At 32.5% G+C, this 23,502-nt stretch overlaps 1 protein-coding gene across 1 annotated transcript in view; it reads left to right on the top strand.

Moving 5' to 3' along the window:
• The window catches only part of LOC145312514 (uncharacterized), a gene marked incomplete at its 5' end in the record, with an annotated part of 31,103 nt that extends 7,817 nt beyond the window's left edge, over window positions 1–23,286 (top strand). The window contains 6 exons of the mRNA XM_080151770.1: window positions 1,388–7,415; window positions 8,129–12,190; window positions 14,876–17,634; window positions 20,132–20,327; window positions 21,012–21,139; window positions 21,452–23,286. Of these exons, the coding sequence (XP_080007896.1) occupies window positions 1,388–7,415; window positions 8,129–12,190; window positions 14,876–17,634; window positions 20,132–20,327; window positions 21,012–21,139; window positions 21,452–21,493 (13,215 nt within the window). The remainder of the gene's footprint in view (window positions 1–1,387; window positions 7,416–8,128; window positions 12,191–14,875; window positions 17,635–20,131; window positions 20,328–21,011; window positions 21,140–21,451) is intronic.
• Between the last annotated feature and the right edge of the window lie 216 nt (window positions 23,287–23,502).

Genomic DNA, 23,502 nt, shown 5'->3' with positions numbered 1-23,502 from the left:
ACTTAGGTTGCCAATAACTGATTACATTTTTACAACAAAAACACCATATTTCATAGTCAAAATCTCTGGAAAAAGTAAATTTGGTTTAAATTGCATTTGTAAACGAGAAATAATAGCAAAAACAAATGAAACTAATAAAAGCTCAGCTGTGATTGGTTGTTGAGCTGATTCAGCCTTCTAATTAGCTGGAAATACTACAGTACTATCGGTACAACACAAGTTAAACATAATTTTTTTAATGATTTTGACCATAGAAATGGGTATTTTTATTGTAAATATATAATTAGTTAATCACAACCTAAATTTATGACAAAAATTACCTTATAATTTTGTGTCAAGGCCACGTAGTTTAATTTCAAAATTTCCAACATGAGCAATGAAAATCTTTCGAAATTTCATTGTACATAAAATGTAATATTGGGTTTCTTGTGGCAGTCTTTCAGCAGTTAAAGCGTGGATTTCTTACAGGCTTCCTTTAAAGGAACCCTGCAAGAAATATACCTCTTTAACTGCTGAACAACTGCCATGAGTAGACCCAATACACGAAATTTGAAGCCTCCAGCTACAATAACAAAAAAGTTCTAGACATTTCAAAATGATATTTTTAGTACAATAGAATTTTGAAAGTTTTTTATTGCTAATATTATAATTTTCATTATTAGAATACGTTGCCTAGAAAGAAAATTATAAGCTTATTTTTGGCAGAAACAAAGGATGCCAGTAACTGATAACATTTTTACAGTAAAAACACCCTTATTTATAGTCAAAATTATTCAAAAAAATTCAGTTTAATTTGCGTTGTATTGAGAGTACTGTAGTGTGAGAATGCCAGCCTTTAGGATTTCCAGCCAATCAGAAGGCCGAGTCCGCTGAACAACCAATCACAGCTGAGCATCTGTATTACTTACATTAGTTTCATTTTTTCATGTTTTTATGCTTACAAATGTTATTTAAACCAAATCTTTTAAAGAGATTTTGAATATGAAAAGGGGTGTTTTTATTGTAATAATGTTATCAGTTACAGGCAGTCTAAGTTTCTGACAAAAGTAAGCTTTTAATTTTGCTTCCAGACGACGTAATTTTATATTGAAATTTCCATAATGAGCAATGAAAATATTTCAAAATTTTCATTGTCCTAAAAAAATCATTTTGAAATGTCTGAAACTTTTTTGTTATTGAAGCTGGAGGCTTCAAATTTTGGGTATTGGGTCTACTCGTGGCAGGCTTTTAGCAGGCATACAGCAATAAAGTGGTGTATTTCTTGCAGGGTTCCTTTAAGAATCAAGGGCTGTAAACCATAAATATACTTTTTTTTATGGGTCATGCTGTAGATTAATCTGGCTTGCTATATTTTGTATATCAATAAATATGATCATTAAATCAAAATGTAATAAATCAAGAACTAGAATCACAAGTTGAAAAGAAGAGAGATTCTGTTGCAAGTTTAAAGTCTGCCTCAGAAGTTGATGAAAATAAAGAATCTGCTGAACCACAAGTAAAACCACAAGTTGAAACACAAGTAGATCAAAAGAGAAGCTCAGTGTCTAGCATTAAATCAGATATTGAATGTTCCCTTGAAGAACAGGAAACTCATGATGTTGAATCAAAAGCAAATCAAAAGAGAGAGTCTGTTTGCAGCATCAAATCAGCTGATGAGGAAACTAAAGAAGATCAAAATAGAAGCTCTATTTTAAGCTCTATAACAAGCACCAAAGATGCTGCTGAAGATGAAAAAGATGAGAAGGAAACCATTGATATTGAACCCAATTTAGATCAAAAGAGAATCTCAGTGTCTAGTGTCAAATCAGCTATTGAATGTTCTATTGAGGAACAGGAAACTCAAGATGTTGAATCAAAAGCAAATCAAAAGAGAGAGTCTGTTTGCAGCATTAAATCAGCTGATGAGGAAACTATAGATGAAAACCTTACACTTGATGTTGACCCACAAGAAGATCAAACTAGAAGCTCTGCTACAAGCATCAAAGATGCTGCTAAAAATGATGAAGACGAGAAAGAAAACCTTGATATTGAACCCAATTTAGATCAAAAGAGAATCTCAGTGTCGAGTGTCAAATCAGCTATTGAATGTTCTATTGAAGAACAGGAAACTCATGATGTTGAATCAAAGGAAGGTCAAAAGAGAGAGTCTGTTTGCAACATTAAATCCGATGCTGAGAAAGGTAAAGATGAACCTGATGTTAAACCACAAGTAGATCAAAAGAGAAGCTCTGTAGCTAGCATTAAATCAGATGTTGAGAAGGCCAAAGATGAACCTGATGTTGAAACACAAGAAGATCAAAAGAGAATCTCAGATGCAAGCATCAAATCAGCTACTGAGGAAGCTGAAGATGAACTTGATGTTGAACCACAAGTAGATCAAAAGAGAAGCTCTGTAGCTAGCATTAAATTGGGTGCTGAGAAGGCTAAAGTTGAATCTGATGTTGAAACACAAGTGGATCAAAAGAGAAGCTCTGTTGCTAGCATTAAATCAGCTGCTGAGGAAGCTGAAGATGAACCTGAATTTGAAACACCAGGAGATCAAAAGAGAAGCTCTGTTGCTAGCATCAAATCAGCTGCTGAGGAAGCTAAAGATGAACATAATGTTGAAACACATGTAGATCAAAAGAGAAGCTCAGTAGCTAGCATTCAATTGGATGCTGAAAAGGATAAAGATGAACTTGATGTTGAACCACAAGTAGATCAAATGAGAAGCTCCATAGCAAGCATTAAATCAGATGCTGAAAAAGCTAAAGATGAACCTGATGTTGAAACACAAGGAGATCAAAAGAGAAGCTCTGTTGCTAGCATCAAATCAGCTGCTGAGGAAGCTGAAGATGAACCTGATGTTGAAGAACAAGTAGATCAAAAGAGAAGCTCAGTAGCTAGCATTCAATTGACTGCTGAAAAGGCTAAAGATGAACTTGATGTTGAACCACAAGTAGATAAAAAGAAAAGCTCAGTAGCAAGCATTAAATCAAATGCTGAAAAAGCTAAAGATGAACTTGTTGTTGAACCACAAGTAGATCAAAAGAGAAGCTCAGTAGCAAGCATTAAATCAGATGCTGAAAAAGCTAAAGATGAACCTGATATTGACACACAAGTAGATCAAAATAGAAGCTCAGTAGCTAGCTTTAAATCAGATGATGGAAAGGCTAAAGATGAACTTGATGTTGAACCACATGTGGATCAAAAGAGAAGCTCTGTTGCTAGCAACAAATCAGCTGCTGAGGAAGCTAAAGATAAAGCTGATGTTGAAACACAAGTAGATCAAAAGAGAAGCTCTGTTGCTAGCATCAAATCAGCTGCTGAGGAAACTGAAGATAGACCTGATGTTGAAACACAAGTAGATCAAAAGAGAAGCTCAGTAGCTAGCATTAAATCAGATGCTGGAAAGGCTAAAGATGAACTTGTTGTTGAACCACATGTGGATCAAAAGAGAAGCTCTGTAGCTAGCAACAAATCAGCTGCTGAGGAAGCTGAAGATAAAGCTGATGTTGAAACACAAGTGGATCAAAAGAGAAGCTCTGATGCTAGCATAGAATCAGCTGCTGAGGAAGCTAAAGATGAACTTGATGTTGAACCACATGTGGATCAAAAGAGAAGCTCTGTTGCTAGCATCAAATCAGCTGCTGGGGAAGCTGAAGATGAAGCTGATGTTAAAACACAAGTAGATCAAAAGAGAAGCTCTGTTGCTAGCATCAAATCAGCTGCTGAGGAAGCTGAAGATGAACCTGATGTTGAAACACAAGTAGATCAAATGAGAAGTTCAGTAGCTATGATTAAATCAGATGCTAATAAGGCTAAAGATGAACTTGATGTTGAACCACAAGTGGATCAAAAAAGAAGCTCTGTTGCTAGCATCAAATCAGCTGCTGAGGAAACTGAAGATAGACCTGATGTTGAAACACAAGTAGATCAAAAGAGAAGCTCAGTATCAAGCATTAAATCAGATGCTGAGAAGGCTAAAGATGAACCTGAAGTTGAAACAAAAGTGGTTGATGTTGAATCAAAGGAACGTCAAAAGAGAGAGTCTGTTTGCAACATTAAATCTGCTGCTGAGGAAGGTAAAGATAAACCTGATGTTGAAACACAAGTAGATCAAAATAGAAGCTCAGCAGCTAGCATTAAATCAGATGCTGAAAAGGCTAAAGATGAACCTGATGTGGAATCAAAAGTGGATCAAAAGAGAAGCTCGTTTGCAAGCAGCAAACCTGCTTCTGAGGATGCAGATGAAGATGAAGCACAAGCAGAACAAAAGAGAGACTCGATTACAAGCATCCAATCAGCTACTGATAATGCTCAAGAATCATTAAAACAACAAAAGAGAAGCTCTGTTGCTAGCATCAAATCAGATACTGAGGAAGCTGAAGTTGAACCACAAGTAGATCAAAAGAGAAGCTCAGTAGCTAGTATTAAATCAGATGGTGAAAACGCTATAGATGAACCTGATGTTGAAAAAAAAGTGGATCAAAAGAGAAGCTCAGTTGCTAGCATTAAATCAGATGCTGGAAAGGCTAAAGATGAACTTGATGTTGAACCACAAGTGGATCAAAAGAGAAGCTCTGTTGCTAGCATAAAATCAGCTGCTGAGGATGCTAAAGATGAACTTGATGTTGAAACACAAGTAGATCAAAAACGAAACTCAGTAGCAAGCATTAAATCAGCTGCTGAGGAAGCTAAAGATGAACCTGATGTTGAAACACAATTAAATCAAAAGAGAAGCTCAGTAGCTAGCATTAAATCAGATGCTGGAAAGGCTAAAGATGAACTTGATGTCGAACCACAAGTAGATCAAAAACGAAACTCAGTAGCAAGCATTAAATCAGCTGCTGAGGAAGCTAAAGATGAACCTGATGTTGAAACACAATTAGATCAAAAGAGAAGCTCTGTTGCTAGCATTAAATCAGATGCTGGAAAGGCTAAAGATGAACTTGATGTCGAACCACATGTGGATCAAAAGAGAAGCTCTGTTTCTAGCATCAAATCAGCTGCTGGGGAAGCTGAAGATGAAGCTGATGTTAAAACACAAGTAGATCAAAAAAGAAGCTCTGTTGCTAGCATCAAATCAGCTGCTGAGGAAGCTAAAGATGGACCTCATGTTGAAACACAATTAGATCAAAAGAGAAGCTCAGTAGCTAGCACTAAATCAGATGCTGAAAAGGCTAAAGATGAACTTGATGTTGAACCACATGTGGATCAAAAGAGAAGCTCTGTTGCTAGCATCAAATCAGCTGCTGGGGAAGCTGAAGATGAAGCTAATGATAAAACACAAGTAGATCAAAAGAGAAGCTCTGTTGCTAGCATCAAATCAGCTGCTGAGGAAGCTGAAGATGAACCTGATGTTGAAACACAAGTAGATCAAATGAGAAGTTCAGTAGCTATTTTTAAATCAGATGCTGATAAGGCTAAAGATGAACTTGATGTTGAACCACAAGTGGATCAAAAAAGAAGCTCTGTTGCTAGCATCAAATCAGCTGCTGAGGAAGCTGAAGATGAACCTGATGTTAAACCACAAGTAGATAAAAAGAGAAGCTCAGTAGCTAGCATTCAACCAGATGCTGGAAAGGCTAAAGATGAACTTGATGTTGAACCACAAGTGGATCAAAAGAGAAGCTCTGTTGCTAGCATCAAATCAGCTGCTGAGGAAACTGAAGATAGACCTGATGTTGAAACACAAGTAGATCAAAAGAGAAGCTCAGTATCAAGCACTAAATCAGATGCTGAGAAGGCTAAAGATGAACCTGAAGTTGAAACAAAAGTGGTTGATGTTGAATCAAAGGAAGGTCAAAAGAGAGAGTCTGTTTGCAACATTCAATCCGCTGCTGAGGAAGGTAAAGATAAACGTGATGTTGAAACACAAGTAGATCAAAATAGAAGCTCAGCAGCTAGCATTAAAACAGATGCTGAAAAGGCTAAAGATGAACCTGATGTGGAATCAAAAGTGGATCAAAAGAGAAGCTCGTTTGCAAGCAGCAAACCTGCTTCTGAGGATGCAAATGATTATGAAGCACAAGCAGAACAAAAGAGAGACTCGATTACAAGCATCAAATCAGCTACTGATAATGCTCAAGAATCATTAAAACAACAAAAGAGAAGCTCTGTTGCTAGCATCAAATCAGATACCGAGGAAGCTGAAGTTGAACCACAAGTAGATCAAAAGAGAAGCTCAGTAGCTAGTATTAAATCAGATGGTGAAAATGCTATAGATGAACCTGATGTTGAAAAAAAAGTGGATCAAAAGAGAAGCTCATTTGTAAGCAGCAGACCTGTTTCTGAGGATGGAAATGAAGATGAATCGCAAGCAGAACAAAAGAGAAACTCGATTACAAGCATCAAATCAGCTACTGAGGATGCTCAAGAATCATTAAAACAACAAAAGAGAAGCTCCATTGCTAGCATCAAATCAGCTGCTGAGGAAGCTGAAGATGAACATGAAGTTGAACCAAAAGAAGATCAAAAGAGAAGCTCAGTATCAAGCACTAAATCAGATGCTGAGAAGGCTAAAGATGAACCTGAAGTTGAAACAAAAGTGGTTCAAAAGAGAAGCTCATTTGCAAGCAGCAAACCTGCTTCTGAGGATGCAAATGAATATAAGGCACAAGCAGAACAAAAGAGAGACTCGATTTCAAGCATTAAATCAGCTACTGAGGATGCTCAAGAATCATTAAAACAGCAAAAGAGAGATGGAACAGAGACTGTTGAGGTTAAAGAATCTGAATTGGACATATCTGATGACTTGCCTACCACAGAGAAAAAAATTGAAGTGGTTGACATAATTGGTGAAATAGAAGATGTAGATGAAAAAGTTATATCTAATGGAAAGGAACCCGAAGAATTAGAAGAAATTTCTGCAGAAAAGAAAAAAGTTGAAGAACTAAATGCAAAAAATCTAGAAGAATCTGGAACTTTGTGTGAATCCAAAGAAAATTTAGAGTCATTCGATAAAAAGGAAAATGGAGATTTTCATGTTGATGATCTATCAGAAAAGGAAAAAGGAAAGTCTGACTTAAAACCGAATAACTCAGAAAATAAAGAGGTAAAGGAAAAAACTGTTGAATTAGAAGAAAAAACAATGCAGTCTTCAGAAATAACTAAAAGTTGTGATCAAAATGAAGAAAAAAATTATGATGATGCTTGCAAAACCAGCAAAGGGTCATTAAAGAGTGAGGCTTCAATAGAAAAGGATTTTGATTCCTATCAATCTCCAGAAATTGATCCTAATAACAAAAGTGAAAGGGATGATGGCATCTACACTGATTATAAAGTTGAGTCAATACATGATGACCAAAGTATTGGACAAGATATTGGTGAGATAACTGATGAATCTGGTCTTCCAAATGAAGAGGAGAAGATACCATCTGGAGAGGAGGAGCTTAGCAAGAATGATGATGCACTTGAAGATCAAATACCAGGAGGTAATAAATTATAAAAATGCATTATAAGTATTATAGTCTTAGGAAGTCAAATTGAAATTCATTTAAGCCAAATAGATTAATATCTAAATCTATTTTACTGCATTTCATGATAAAATATGATGAAAGAGTTTAGTCAGAATATCATTTATTTCAAAATTTTTGTGTTTTTTGAAATTTGTAGTGTGTCTCTCTGTTATTAAATTCATTAAGAATGATCTTGCAATTTCTTTCTTTAATCTTGTTTACAATTATAGTCTATCCAGGGTTGGATAGTTTACAATTATTATTTAGTACTTTAAATGTATCTTTAATTAGTCTTAAAAATATCTTGTGATAATGACACTATTCTCAACAGCAAGACTTCACTGCTTAAATTTTTAAAGTCTTAGAGCTTTCTCTTCATATGTTAGGCCACAAGGAACTTAAAAACAATGGGCAAAAAGTTTGTCTATCTTGTCTCACTTTTTAAAAAAGTAGCAAATTTTCAACAAATTTTTTTTTTCATATAAAAGTATTAGATAATTGGATGTTTAATAAATAATTGGTTGTATCCAGGTATAAGGTATAACCAACAGTCTTTGATAATATTTGAGTGGGGGGGGGGGGGCAAATGGAGAGGTTGTAAAATCTCTACAAGAAAATGTTAATTATAATTCTGTTTATACCCCAATTTTAATATTTTTGTTAAAAGTTTTAATTGTTCCTTTATTTAGATGAATCTCACGAGAGCAAAGAAGAAGGAAGGGAGGCCAGAGAAATTCATTTTGAATACAAACAAGAAATAAAAGATGAAGTTAGTGGACTTAACTCTATCATTACAAAGCTAATTACAGCACTAGAAATCATATGCAACACTGAAAAATCATCAGATAACTTAAACCTTATCAAGGAAAGTCTTCAAAAGCTGAAGATTTCCTCGGAAGCAATTTCAATAAAGACAAATGTTAGTATCATTGATGAAGATTCAGCAATTGGACTAACAAAAGAAATTGAAGATATTATTCAAGAAGTACAGAAAGCTACCAACAACATTATTGAATTGAGTGACAAGAATAGTGACAGTGTGAAGGAGGAACTCACAAGTCTTCTTGTTGATTTGAAGAAGATAGGTAGCAGTCTCAGTTCACACATTTTAGTTCAGGATAGAGTTAAGACACCCCCTTCATCACCAACACTAAGTCAGCAAGAGGAAAAAACGTTACCTGAAACTGTGGACAGAACACCAACACCTACAATTTGTTCACAGGATAAAACAGAGGGAATGGCAGAGAAAGATAGTAAATCAATAGATGAATGCACAAAACATCATATACAAACGATTCACAGTGTAAATGAACAAATAGTAATAAAACATGATTCATGTGTTGTTACAAAAGAAGAAGATAATAGTAAGGAAGAATCTGATGTTGTAAAATTTACAGAGATAAAGGAAGTTAAACCTTATGATGCTAAGAGAGATTCCCTAAAAGACATGCATTGTAAAATCAGTATTGAAATTTCAGAACCTGAGTGTGTTGATCAAATTAACCTAAATACAGATGATGGAGATAATAATGACAGTACATACAGTGACAAAAATACTAATGTTTCAAATGAGGAAGGAGATGATGTTTCTGAGAGTGAGACAAAAACCCCACCACCCTCTCCAAATAATGAAGAAGATATTTCAGAGAAAGTTGATATAAAAGTTGAAAATGAGGAAACAAAGATAGAAATAGTTGAAAAATCAAAGGAAATTGACTTATGCAAAAAAGATATTTGCCATTCAGCTGAATCAGAAAAAACATTTGGCCTTTCTGATGATAAAGTTTCAGAAGTTAAATCTGAAAGAACATCCTCCTTGGTTGAAACTTCACAAGTTTCACAGTTTGAAATTAGCCAGGAAATGAAAAAGGCATTTTCTGTTGATAGTTCATACACTCTAGTTGAGAGTAAACTTGGAATAACTGAATTCTCAAAAACTGAGAACCTAGAGAATGTTACAAGTGAGATTGTAAGAGAAGATATATGCATGAAAGATGTTGCTGAAGTTTCATTTGTTAATCAAGAGGAAAATAAACATGATTCTGTTGTTAATTCAGATGTTGAAGAAAACAATTTTATTACAGAGAAATCAGCAGAAGAAGTTGAAGCAAAAAAATCCCATAAGGTGACAGAACATAAGACAGAAGAAAAGATTGATAATTCTGAAAATAAGATAACTAAAGAATCTGAAGAAAAGAAAGAAGACAAATATGCAAGTTCAGAACAAAAGACAGAAAAGGAATCTGTAACAGAGATAAAAGCTGAAATATCTGCAATTTCAGAAAAAGGAACAGAAAAAACAACAGAAAAATTTGAAGATACTGAAGAAAAGTCAAAAGGGAAATCTGCAATTTCTGAACAAAATGTAGAACAGAATTCTACCATTTCTGAACAAGGGAAAAAAGAGGAATCTGCATCCACTGAACAAAAGCAACAGGAGACAGCTGCAAGTTCTGAACTAAAGACAACTGAGAAAACTTCTGATCAAGAGACAAAAGATGAATTAAAAACAGTGGAACAAAAGCAAGAAGAAGAAAAAGCTAGTTCTGAACAAAAGTCAGAAGAGGAATTTGAAGCTTCTGAACAAAAGACAGAAGAAAAATCAATAACTGCAGAACAAAAGACAGAAGAGGAATCAATAAATGTAGAACAAAAGCCAGAAAATGAATCTGCAAGTGCTGCACAAAAACTAGAAGTGGAATCTGCAAGTTCTAAACAGAAGATTGAAGAGTCATCAACAACTGAAAAACAAGAGACAGAAGAGGAATCAACAACTAAAGAACAAAAATCTGAAGAGGAAATTAAAAGTTGTGTTCAAAAGACAGTAGAGGAATCAACATCTGTAGAACAAAAGCCAGAAGATGAATCTGCAAATGCGGATCAAAAGACAGAAGAGAAATTAACAACTACAGATAAAGAAACAGTTGAGGAATCAACAACTACAGAACAAAAGACAGAAAATATCTCAAAAACTGCAGAACAAAAGCAAGAAGAGGAATCTGTAAGTGCTGATCAAAAGACAGAAGAGAAATTGACAACTACAGAGCAAAAGCCAGAAGAAGAATCTGCAAGTTCTGTAAACAAACCAGAAGAGATAACTGCAGCTTCTGAACAAAAGACAGAAGAAGAGGAATTTACAAGTTCTGATAGGAGTGATCAGGAATCTGTAAATTTTGCAAAAGAAAATGAAGAGGAACCTGTAAATTCAGAACAAAAGATGGAAGATAAATCAACAACTGCAGAACAAAAGACAGGAGAAGAGTCATCAATTTCAGAAACATGGACGGAAGAGGAATCTGCAGTTTCTGAGCAAAAGACAGAAAATGAGTCAACAACTGCAAAACTAAAGACAGGAGAGGAATCTGTAGTTTATGAGCTAAAGACAAAAGAGGAATCATCAACTGCAGAAGAAAAGACAGAAGAGGAATTTGCAGTTTCTGAACATAATACAGAAGAAAAATCAACAACTGCAGAACTAAAGACAGGAGAGAAATCTTTAGTTTCTGAGCTAAAGACAAAAGAGGAATCATCAACTGCAGAACAAAAGACAGAAGAGGAATCTACAACTGCAGAACTAAAGACAGGAGAGGAATCTGTAGTTTTTGAGCAAAAGACAGAAGATGAATCAACAAATGCAGAACAAAAGACAGGAGAAGAGTCATCAATTGCAGAAGAGGAATCTGCAGTTTCTGAGCAAAAGACAGAAGATGAATCAACAACTACAGAACATAAGACAGGAGTGGAATCTGTAACTTCTGAACAAACAACAGAAGAGGAACCTACAGTTTCTGAACAAAAGACAGAAGAGGAATCTACAACTGCAGAACTAAAGACAGGAGAGGAATCTGTAGTTTTTGAGCAAAAGACAGAAGAGGAATCATCAACTGCAGAACAAAAGACAGGAGAAGAGTCATTAAGAGCAGAAACAAGGACAGAAGAGGAATCTACAGTTTCTGAGCAAAAGACAGATGATGAATCAACAACTGCACAAAAAAAGACAGGAGTGGAATCATCAAGCGCAGAAACAGGGACAGAAGAGGAATCTGCAGTTTCTGAGCAAAAGACAGAAGATGAATCAACAACTACAGAACATAAGACAGGAGTGGAATCTAATCCAAAAAAATTGGAAGAGTCAGAAGAGGAATCCAAAAATTATGAAGATGTAAAAGAAGAGGAATTAGCAACTTCTGAACAAAAAACAGAAGAGGATTCATCAAAGGCAGAACAAAAGAAAGATGAGGAATCAACAATTGCTGATCAAAAGACAGATGAAGAATTATCATCTTCTGAAAAAAAGACAAAAGTGGAATCTGAAAATTCTGAACAAAAATCAGAAGAAGAATCTGCCATATCAGAACTAAAAACAGATGAGGAAGGAGCAAGCTCTAGTGGTTTCTTTTTTAGTATTAAACAAAAGATTGGTGGATTTTTTTACTCATCAGCCTCAGAATCTAAGGAGAAGGAAAAGGAAAAAGAGGAGATAGAAAATGAGGAAGCAACAGATTTAAAGGAAGAAATAAATTTTGAACAAAGTAAAAAAGATTCTATTGAGACTAAATCAGAGAAAGAAATGGAAGATATAACCAAGGCTAGTGATAATGACACTGTAGCAGAAGAAAAAGACATGGGTGAGCCAGCATCTAAAAAAATGGAAATAACTGAAAAGGTAAATTTAGTAAGTCAGGAAAAAGAAGATAAACAAGAGGAGAGAGAAAATGTTTCAGATGAAATATACAAAGAAGGAGAAGAAGGTAAATCCAAAAATTTATTTTTCCTCTTAAATTTAGTTTTACAATCATTTTTAATTTATACAAACACTTATTACTCAGTAATTTTTTTTATAAATTAAAGGGAGTTTGAACGTAAAAATTTCTCATCTGATTATCAAATCTTAACATTTTATAAGCACATTTCACTACACTGATCAACCAAAAACATCCAGGAATAATGCCTTGATTTTAAGGAACTTTAGGAGGGAAAAAGGAAAAAACAGGGAAAATCTGAACGGTTTTGTTTCTTATAATGTTTGTAGGGATATTTAACTTGTCATGTATAGTTGAAACAATTTACTTACTGTTAAGGATTTATTTTATGATATAAAATTGCCAGTTGGTATTTTAAGTTCGTATTATTGACAAAAAATACCTCACTGTCTACAAAGGGTTGAATCTCAGAGGTTATTTAAAATAATAATATCCTTTTTTATTGTGTTGGACAATAAATAACCCACTTTGGAGAATTAGTTTACACTTTTATCAGACTGATAAAGTAACAGGATGTTTGTCTGTGTGTTTGTCTTTATGTTTGTACCAAAGGATTTCACTAATCTCTGAACTTATCAGGTTCTCCTTAACATGGTAGATTCTCATAGGTCCCGGGAAGGTTTATAACTATTTTGGTGGAGGGTACCACCACCCTCCCTAGAGAAATCTCAAGAAATCAAAAAAACATTGAAGTTTCTCGATTAACAAAGAGAATCCAACGAAACATAAATGTCAAACGCAACATAGGCATATTTCAAATATAAAAAAAATATTTAAAGTGCTACTAGAGGCCTCTAGGGGCGTAGCCGCTAGTTAGAGATAAAAAGCTTGGACTTTATCTGAACAATTTTAATACATGAATGTGTCTTTATACAAAATGAATATAATTAAAGGACGCCTGCAAGAAATACCACGCTTTAACTGCTGAAAGACTGCCACAAGTAGACCCAATACCCCAAATATAAAGCCTTCAGCTTCAATAACAAAAAAGTTCTAGGCATTTCAAAATAGCATTTTATGTACAAGGAAATATTTGAAAGATTTCAAATGCTTAATTAATTTACGTCGCCTAGACACAAAATTATAACCTTATCTTTGTCAGAAACTTAGATTGCCTGTAACTGATTACATTTTTACAACAAAAACACCACATTTCATAGTCATAATCTATGAAAAAAAATCGATTCAAATTGCCTTTTTAAACAAAAATCATAGCAGAAACAAAGAGGGAAACTTATACAAGCTCAGCTGTGATTGGTTGTTAAGCTGATTCAGCCTTCTGATTGGCTACAGTACACTCGGTACAACGCAAGTTAAACTTAATTTTTTTTAATGATTTTGACTATAAAAATGGATATTTTTATTGTAAAAATATAATTAGTTACTTGAAACCTAAATTTATGATAAAAATAAGCTCATAATTTTGTTTCTAGGCCACGTAGTTTAATTTCAAAGTTTTCAACATGAGCATTGCAATTCTTTCAAAATTTTCATTGTACATAAAATATCATTTTAAAATGCCTAGAAACTTTTTGTTATAGAAGCTGAATTTGGGGTATTTGGTCTACTTGTGGCAGTCTTTCAGCAGTTAAAGCGTGGTATTTCTTGCAGGCTTCCTTTAAGTCATATTATTGATATCAAAATATATTCTTATTAATATATTGATTGCTAGATATAAAACAATGCTTTGCTTTTTAAAATGTATTTTAGAAAAGCATTTTCTGAGATAAGCATTTTTTAAGATAGGCGTTAAATAAGACGATACATAATTGATGGTCCCGAGAATAGCTCAATTTTATATTTTCAATTATAATATTATCAATTGCCTGTATGTATCCTGTTCAATGGTTATATTACATTTTATCATACATATACAAAGCAATTCACTAATTTCAAATGATTTTTAACGTCACATATCTAAAGCCATGTAGATATGTAGATATTTATATAAATTTTTAAATAAAGGAAAAAATGAATATCCAGGTACCCTTATCAGTGATATTCTTTTCCATATATGGCTTTATTTCTGTGACCATCAGAAGAAAATTTTTAATCTATCCGTAGATAGCAATTTCAACATTTTTTGGTTAGTTTAACAGGGTACGTAACAAAAGCTTTTATTTTACTATAAATTTGCAAGTAAACTTCAACTTAAAGATTGTTATTTGTCAATTAGGTAAGTTTTAAGATATTTATAATAAGACACAAAATACAACAATGTTTTCAAGAGAATAAATTAGTTTTTTTTAGTTTGATTTATTTTTAAATGGGAAGTATTTAAGACTTAATTCTCAAAATAGTACTCTTAAAAAACATTAATCTGTGACATATATAAACTTTTTTCCAGCTTCATGAACACTTTAACTGCACATTTTTATAGTCCGGAAATTTTTCCCCCAATCTGGAACATAGTAAAAATCGGCAGAAAAAGCCGTTTTTTATGGAAACGAGAGACAGTTTTGCCCTATCTTTGAGATTATATGAATGAGATGATGTTAAGGTTTGATAATCTGATGAGAAATTTTCTCGTTTACAGTGCAGTTTCAAACTATACAACTATAAAATTAACTTATTATTTAAAGCATTTTTCAAGGTGTTGATTTAATCTGATACTTTACATGTCACTTATTTTCTACTTTTCAAAATTTATTGAGCTATGTATATTTTTTTCAGAAGAAGTCTCTGCACTGCCAACACAAAGTGAAGATTTGGTTGCTAAGCCTTCATCACTGCCAGATTTACAAAATGAGCAACAAAAAGACAATGAAGAAAATAGTAAAATTAACAGTGATTTAATCAGTAAAGTTTCTCAAATTGAGAAATCTACAGACAAAGCTGTAGAAAAAGTAGAGCAAGTGACAGATACTATAATAGGTAACAATGATGACTCTAAAGATAAACAGGCAGCTTCTACTGAGAAGACTTCTGAGGCAGAAAAATGCAAACAGTCTAGTAAATCTTCTGGTAAAACTTTATCAATGGAGACAAGAAGTGCTTCCATGGCATCAGATACCAGTGAAAGGGAAATACCTTCTTTGACACCTAGAAGTGATCCTGGTTCTCCAATTCAAGACAGTTGTTTGGTAGCTGAACAAGCTAGTCAACTAACTCAAAATGTAGTAGACATAATGACTCAAAGCATTTACCTACCAAGTGATGAAAGTAATTTTGATTCCATTGAGGAAACTACACAATTACTAACAGACAGATCAACCTTTTCTGTTGTTGGAGATAAAGAACTAACAGTGGTAGAATCAACAGAACAAGAGAGTAAAAGTGTATCTGTTACATCAGAATCTTTAAACTCAGAAATGGCAGAATTGAAAAATGAGGTATCCATACAGAATATTGTAAAAACTGAAGCAAAAACAATTTCTGAAAAATCTAGTGATTTAACAAGTTCATCTGCTACAATTGAGGTATCAACTTCATCTGAGAGCAAAGTTCATACAAATATTACAGTATCTGACACAGTTTCTGAGCACAAATTATTTTCATCAGAAAGTGTGTCAACTATTTCAACAACTTCTATTCATTCAGTAGAATCCAAATCAGAAATACTCAAGACCTCAAGTATTGAAACTAAGATCTCTACATCTTTGCAATGTGGAGAAGTAAATACATTAAATGATATTCAAAAGTCAATAGAAGGAAGCAAAACCCAAAAACAAGAAGATGAAAAAAGGGAAAATAATAAAAGTGCATTTAAAAATGGGGAAAAATCCCCTATTGAAAGTGAAGATAAAACTCTCAGTGACAAGGAAAAGGCTCAGGATAACATGGACATTAGCAGTGAACAAAAAGAATCAACATTGTTTAAAGAAGAGTTGGATGATGAAATCATTAACTCTAAAGAAGATTTGGATAACAATGAATTTGAAGATGGGGATCAGATTGAAAGTTTTAGTTGTGATACAAAAGTTGAAAAAGACAGTGAAAATTTACCTGGCAATGAAAGTGATGTTAATTCATCAAAGTCTCAAATTAAAATTGAAACTGAAAAGCAAGAGCAGGATTCCAAGGATCCTTTGCAAACAAATGAAGATAATGACAGTTCTGAGGTTCAAGAAGAGATAGAAATTCATAATAACAAATCCGAAAATGAAGTAAATGAAAAAATGTCTGAAGAAACAGCTGAGGTTCACATTGAAACAGAAAATAACGAATCACAGGTAGATCAAAAGAGAGATTCTATTTGCAGTCAAAAGTCGTCTTCAGAATCTGTAGAGGTTGAATTTAAGGACAGCAAGTTATTATCCAAACATGTGAATGACTGTGATTCACAAGTTGCTAAGAAAAGAGATTCTGTTTGTAGTCAGAAATTGTCCATGGAACCTGCTGAACAAGATTCAGAGGCAGATCAGTTATCAACAGTACAGCCTGATGAAAAAACTGTAATATCATGCATTAAATCTTCAATAGAAGCAACAGAAACAATGCAACAGTCAGAAGTAAAGAGAAATTCTATTGTAGACACTAAAAGATCTTCAATTATAAGCACAAAGTCCGCAGATGAAGCTGATAGTGCTAAAAAAATTGATTCAACTATAATAACATCTGGATCTGATATTGCTGACCAGAAAGTAAAAGAAGTAAATGTTTCTGGTCCTGATGTAAAAGATCAGAAAGGAGAATCCATTTCAAGTGTAACGTTAACTGGAGAAGAACAACAAACAAATGTACCAGAGATTGAAAGTTTGGCTTTAGAAGAAAATGGAGAGGAACTTTCCAAAGATCTTAAAAGAGCATCAATATCAAGTATTAAATCAGTAACTGATTCATCAGAAACTTCTACTTGCTTGGAGCAAAAGAGAGCTTCTGTTGCTAGCATTAGATCTGTTACAGAAGCTTCTGAAACTTTGCATGTATCTGAACAAAAACGTGCCTCTATTGCTAGTATCAGATCAATGTCAGAAACTTCTGAACAAATAACTGTTGAACAAAAGAGATTATCCATTTCAAGCATAAAATCTTCTAGTGAAATAGCTGAAAATTCAACTTCCCTCAAAAGAGATTCAACCTCGAGTGTTAATTCTGCAATAGAAACTTGTGAAGTTGACAGTCCATCAAAAGCTAAAACAGCATCAATTACAAGTATTAAGCCTGTCCATGAAATACCTGAAGTTACAGAAGAAAAGTCAAAACAGAGTACAGAAGATGGTAAGGACTCAGATTCTGTAAAACAAGAAGTTGACATTAAATCTGAACATGAAAAGAAAGATATTGAAAAAGAAAAGAATGGTAATAAATCAAAGGATGAGAAAGTTACTAAAGCTGCAGCAGATGGAAGCAGTGAGATTTCAGAAGGCAAAGAAAGTGAGGAAGATCCTATTGCAGGGTGGGGCAAGCCCTTAGGGCTGCCTAGTCCTATTAGACCTGGTACTCCGTCCAAACATTCAAGAAAAGCAGAGGAAGATTCCACTGAAACAAAGGTAATTTAATTTCTTGATATAACAGTTATACATTATTTCTTTTGAAAACCAGAGTTTAAATAATTTGTTCAAGGCTGTTTGTCCTGACTTTAAAATAACACTTTTTTAATGAAATCTGAAAGAAATACACCGATGTAAGATAAAAGACTGTCATATGTAGACTAGTACCCCAAATATGAAGCCTTCAGTTTCAACAACAAAAAAGTTGTAGTCATTTTAAAATGACATTTTAGGTAGATGAAAATTTGAAAATTTCTCCAGCCCTCATGATAGAAATTTCAGTATTAAATTACGTCAGCTAGAAGCAAAATTATAAGCTTAATTTGGGCATAAAGTTGGGATACCAGTAACTAATTATATTTGTACTAGGGTTTCATGGTCAAAATCATTTTTTTAAAATTAGGTTTAACTTCGCATTGTACTGAGAGTACTGTAGTGTGAGGATTCCAGCTTTCAGTATTTTCAGCCAATCAGAAGTCTGAATCTGCTCAACAATCAATCACAGCTGGGCATGTGTAGATACTTATTATAATTATTATTTTCATTTACAAACAGAAAGTTGAGCTGATTTTTTTGAGAGATTTTGACTATAAAACGTAACAGTGACAGGCATTCTAATTTTGTGCCTAAAATAAGCTCATCATTTTGCCTCTAGTCAACGTAATTTAATAGTAAAATTTCTATTGTAGGTACTGGAAAATTTTCAAAGTTTTCATCTACCTAATTTCGAAATTCGAAATTCCTATAACTTTTTTGTTATTGAAGCTGAAGGCTTCATATAATCAGTATTGCAGTCTCCCCTTAAGTTATTTTGATGATATTAAAAGATCCGTTTAAAGTTTAGTAATTGGTATTGTGTCTTAAAAGTCTATAATGGCGGATTTTAGTTGGAATAAATGTAAAATCATGTAAATCTTAATTTTTTTAATGTATTTTCCCTAATGAGTTTAGAATAGTTGATGTTCAATATTTAATGCTAAATTTAATGCATGATTTATTATTTATGAGATAGAACGCCTTAAAAGTAAAAAAAAATCATTAATCACAATTTATTAAAATTAATTTATGGCAACTTGATATATTAAGCACATACAAGAAATCCTAAACCATTGCATATACATTCAAGAAATCCAAAAAGTAAAAAAAGTAATGCTTTAACCCTGAAAGATCGGGCCCTTCGCGAGTTTTTAATCGATCATGGGGAGGGGGAGGGGGAATGCTTAAATACCGAACTTTCCTGACCCCTATTTATGAATATGCAACTTCTAGTTGAGCTAGGAAACTAAAATATTTTGTGTAGTTTCTTTTTACAATATACAAATTTTGACTATTACATTGTTACCCCTATTTTTGGCTTTATTATCCCTTTATTTAGCAACCTATTTGTAGTTTTTTTTACCCAAGAAATCGGTATATTGGCTCCCAGTAGAGACAGTTTATGAAAGCTGTTGCGTGGTTATCATTAAAGGAACCCTGCAAGAAATACACCGCTTTAACTGCTGAAAGTCTGCCACGAGTAGACCCAATACCCAAAATTTGAAGCCTCAAGCTTCAATAACAATGTTTTTTAGTGATAAAAATTTTAATATTAAATCACGTCATATAGAAGCAAAATTAAAAGCTTATTTTTGTGAGAAACTGAAAACATTTTTACAATAAAAACACCCCTTTTCATAGACAAAATATCTTTTAAAAATTCGGTTTAAATTGGATTTGTAAGCGTAAAAGGGGAAAAAATTAAACTAATGTAAGTAATACAGACAATCAGACTCGGCCTTCTGATTGGCTGGAAATCCCAAAGGCTGGCATTCTCACACTACAGTACTCTCAGTACAACGCAAATTTAACGGAATTGTTTTGACTATAAAGAAGGGTGTTTTTATTGTAATAATGTTATCAGTTACTGGCATCCTAAGTTTCTGCCAAAAATAAGCTTATAATTCTCTTTCTATATAGGCGACGTATTTTAATAATGAAATTTTTATTATTAGCAATGAAAAACTCAAAAATTTCATTGTACTAAAAATATCATTTTAAAATGTCAATAACTTTTTTGTTATTGAAGCTGGAGGCTTCAAATTTTGGGTATTGGGTCTACTCTTTTAGTAGTGAAAACGGTATATTTCTTGCAGGGTTCCTTTAATCAGATATATATTCTTACTATAACACAATTGGACTCATTATTTCCTTCCTTATCACCTTTATTTGTCAATCTGTGTTTGTCTTCAGATTTTTTAAAAACCAGCATATCAGCTCCTGTCAGAGATAGATATCTGAAATTTTTAATATCAATTTCAATTCCCTAATTGTTTTATATGAACAAATAAATTTATTTATTCTTTTTATATTCTTTATTCGAGAAGAAAAAAATTATTTATATGCAGTTGTCTAGCTAGAAATGAATTTTAATAAATAATATTTGGAAGAATAAAATCTACAAGACAATGAACATATTGAAAAGCCTTTATGCCTTTATTTGAGACAATCTAATGTTTAGAACAAGGATTCCACAATTGATCCTGTCTGGATGGACCTGGCTTATGTCCCCCACCACGGTTGCAAGGACTATGTCAATGCAGATTTCTTCAAGAAAGTTAGAGCCAGATATTATGTCTTTAGTGGAGTAGAACCCTCCAAGGATGTATTCAATGCTCTGCTGGAAGCTAAGAAAACTTGGGAGAACAAAGATCAGGGTAAGATTTTATTTTTTTATAATTTTATAGCAAATTATGAAGAAAAAATTTTTTGGAAAAGTGTGATTTTCTCATGGATGTAAAGAAATAACACAATGGTCGATAAATTGATGTACAAACCCAATGATGATAAACAAAATTAACCACTCTAGTGATTATTATGAATGGTTGAAACGTTTGGACATCCAAATTAACCCTTAATGATAAAGGTTATTAAATAAAAGGGTGAAAGCAGCAAAATATGACTTTGACTAACCTATGGTTGGAAATTCTTTATCAAACAGGGTCCATGAACAATTTTTTTAGCCCTATAGCTCTAATAGGCCGATTAAGGTGCATAAAAGGGGTTTTAGGGTTTAATGAACCAACTAATCAAAACTCTATAAAAAGTTCACAAAGTTGTTAAGCCAACCAATAATAAATCATAAAACTTTAGGAACCTGCAATAGATTTTCTTGTATGTTGTTTTACATATATAGATATTGTATAACTCTTTGTGAATAATTCGATATGACTATGCAGCATCTGCATATAACTTTATTTTAACCATAGACAAATTTGTAGTGGGTGTCAAAATCTGAAGTAGGAATTTGATTTTGCCAGCTGATTTTATGGATGTTCTATTTTTCATGTACATTTTTTCATTACCATCATTGTTTGGTTTCAAAGATTTAACTAATTTAGAAGTGACAATAATCCCAACATATGATACTGACGTGCTTGGCTACTGGGTGGCAGAAAATGAAGAATTATTATCCCAGCTGAAAATTGATCTAGCGCCATCTGCCAGTAGGTGTACTATCAACCTCCAGGTACATTTTACAGTAATTTATTTTGAAGCCAAGATATTCTACAATTCTTATATATTTGCCCTGGGTCTAACAAAAACATCAGATACTGTTCAATATTATAGTCCTTTTATTTCAGTCTGTTATTGTACTATCAGGTGCAGAAAAACAATTTGAATATGAAAAAAAATTGTTTTAAATCATTCATGAATTTAAGATTGTGTTAATTGATAAATATTTTTTCCCTAAATTGTTGCCCTTTAAATATCTAAAATATTAGATTAAAGAAAAGGTTTAACAAAAAGCATAAATTTTTTTTAAAACATTTATATTTAGGATCATGAGACCAGTTGTGCTGCCTACAGACTTGAATTCTAAATAGAGAAAATATAGCCATAATTCCATATGAAACAGTCATGAAAATGAAAATGACATCATTGTACATGAAGCCACTGCTAAATTCCTCATAGATTGTACTAATTCAGAATAAAAAAAAATTACAACCAAAATTTTAACCAAAATGATATTTTCCCCTTTTCAATGCTTTACTCTGAATAACATCCAATAAGTTGTTTGTTGTTTAGTAATTATGAAAGTAATAAGAATTCCTGAACAACAACTTGAACTAAAAATATTCCTCAGAATATTTGTATCTTTCTAAAATAAACACTTCATAACTCAAGCTTAGTCCACGAGCTCGCAAGTTTCTCTCCAAATAAAAAAAAAAAAATAATCTCCAACTCTCTCTCTCTCTTTCTCTCTGAGTTATCTCCAAACTGAAGTCTCTTGTAGATTATTATGAGTTATTGTAGATGATAATTGATAAAACTTATTCAAAACCTTTCTTGTAATCTTGCAAAGGCAAATAAAAAGACCAATTCTGCCTTCAATTGTAAAGATCCAATTTAAGTAGCAGCTATCCCAAGACAAAGTAATTTAGAAAATACTGTTTTCAGTTCAGATATTTTATGGAAAAGTATGTTGTTAAAATGTTTTTAAATTTTATTGTATTTTAAAAATTCATCTGGTGGACAGATTGTTGTAATTCATTCTGATTCTGTTTTGCCCAGTAGGAACTGTTAACGGATAAAAGGTCACAATATTCTAAATAACTAAATTTTGACTGAACATCAGAAAAAGAAGCCACACATCCATCTAGAAAATTGTAACCTAATCGCCTTGTTAATATTTTTTGCTAGGCTTATAAAATCTTATTGTAATGTTAGGTTAGAATAAACATGATTTATGAATACTTATTTCATTGCTGCGCCGGATTGGGGTTCTACATCTGCCCAGTCTCTCTAGAATCTTTTGACTACAAACTATTGTTGGACAAGTCTGCTTATTCAAAACCTATCTTACAATAAAAATATTCAAGATTAATAAAATTAATTTATTGGGAACTACAATAAGTAAACTTTTCATCTCCCTTGTTTTAGAGGATTCCTAATTTTCAGTATTATTAAAATATAGAAAAATTCTATTTAATCTTACTTATGAATGTGATTATTTGTTCTCAAACAAAGGGCAATTTTATCCTGCAATTATTAGCTGTGAGTTATTTCTCAAAATTTTATCAAATTGTTTTAATTTGTTTTGTTAACCTGAACATTGTTATATAATTATACATAGGGCTTTATAGAGAATTCATGCAATGTTATATATTATATTATAAATGCTGGGAAAAATATTTTATTTAATCATAATCAAATATATGTTTAAGTAATTTGAGCTAATTAAAGTTAGTTGGCTATTTAGCTAATTATTTGAGTATGGATAATAAAGTATTCCTAAATAATATTGTACTAGCACCAGTAATAAATAATTATATACTCTCCCTATAAATAATTATTTTATATCAAATTCAAAATTTTACTTTAAATATTTGGTAGAATACTTTGGCACTAAGTAAAAATTTTACTTTAAATATTTGGCAGAATACTTTGGCACTAAGTAAAATCTTTTGATAAATATTACTGTCATTCTTAAATAACATTTTAGAATAAATCAAATACATGAAAATATATTTCAAATTTATAGCAAAGAATAGCTAAGATTGGCATTAATAAAAATCATTTTATTTTTTGAAAATTAAAAATTCACCTTTTACATGTAGATAAAAATAGCTTTAAGTCACTCTACTCTATGTATAAAAAGTTAAAATTAATAATAAATGAAATACACAATATGTTTACTGTAAACTTGGATAAAGAAAAATTGTGTTAATGCTTGTAAAAGAGAGAAACGTGTAATTTCTTTATAAAATGAGAAAAAAATATACAAAAAAATGAGTTTTAATGTTTTTTTGCAAATCAATTAATAACTTGTTACAGAAAACAGTTGTAAGAGTGTGCAGTTTTTCTTTAGTATCACATGAAAATAATCCC

This window comes from Acartia tonsa, chromosome 2, assembly GCF_053477335.1.
Source record: "Acartia tonsa isolate MP-2025a chromosome 2, ASM5347733v1, whole genome shotgun sequence".
Classification (NCBI taxonomy): Eukaryota; Metazoa; Arthropoda; class Copepoda; order Calanoida; family Acartiidae; genus Acartia; species Acartia tonsa.
This window is presented reverse-complemented; position numbering and strand designations above follow the sequence as displayed.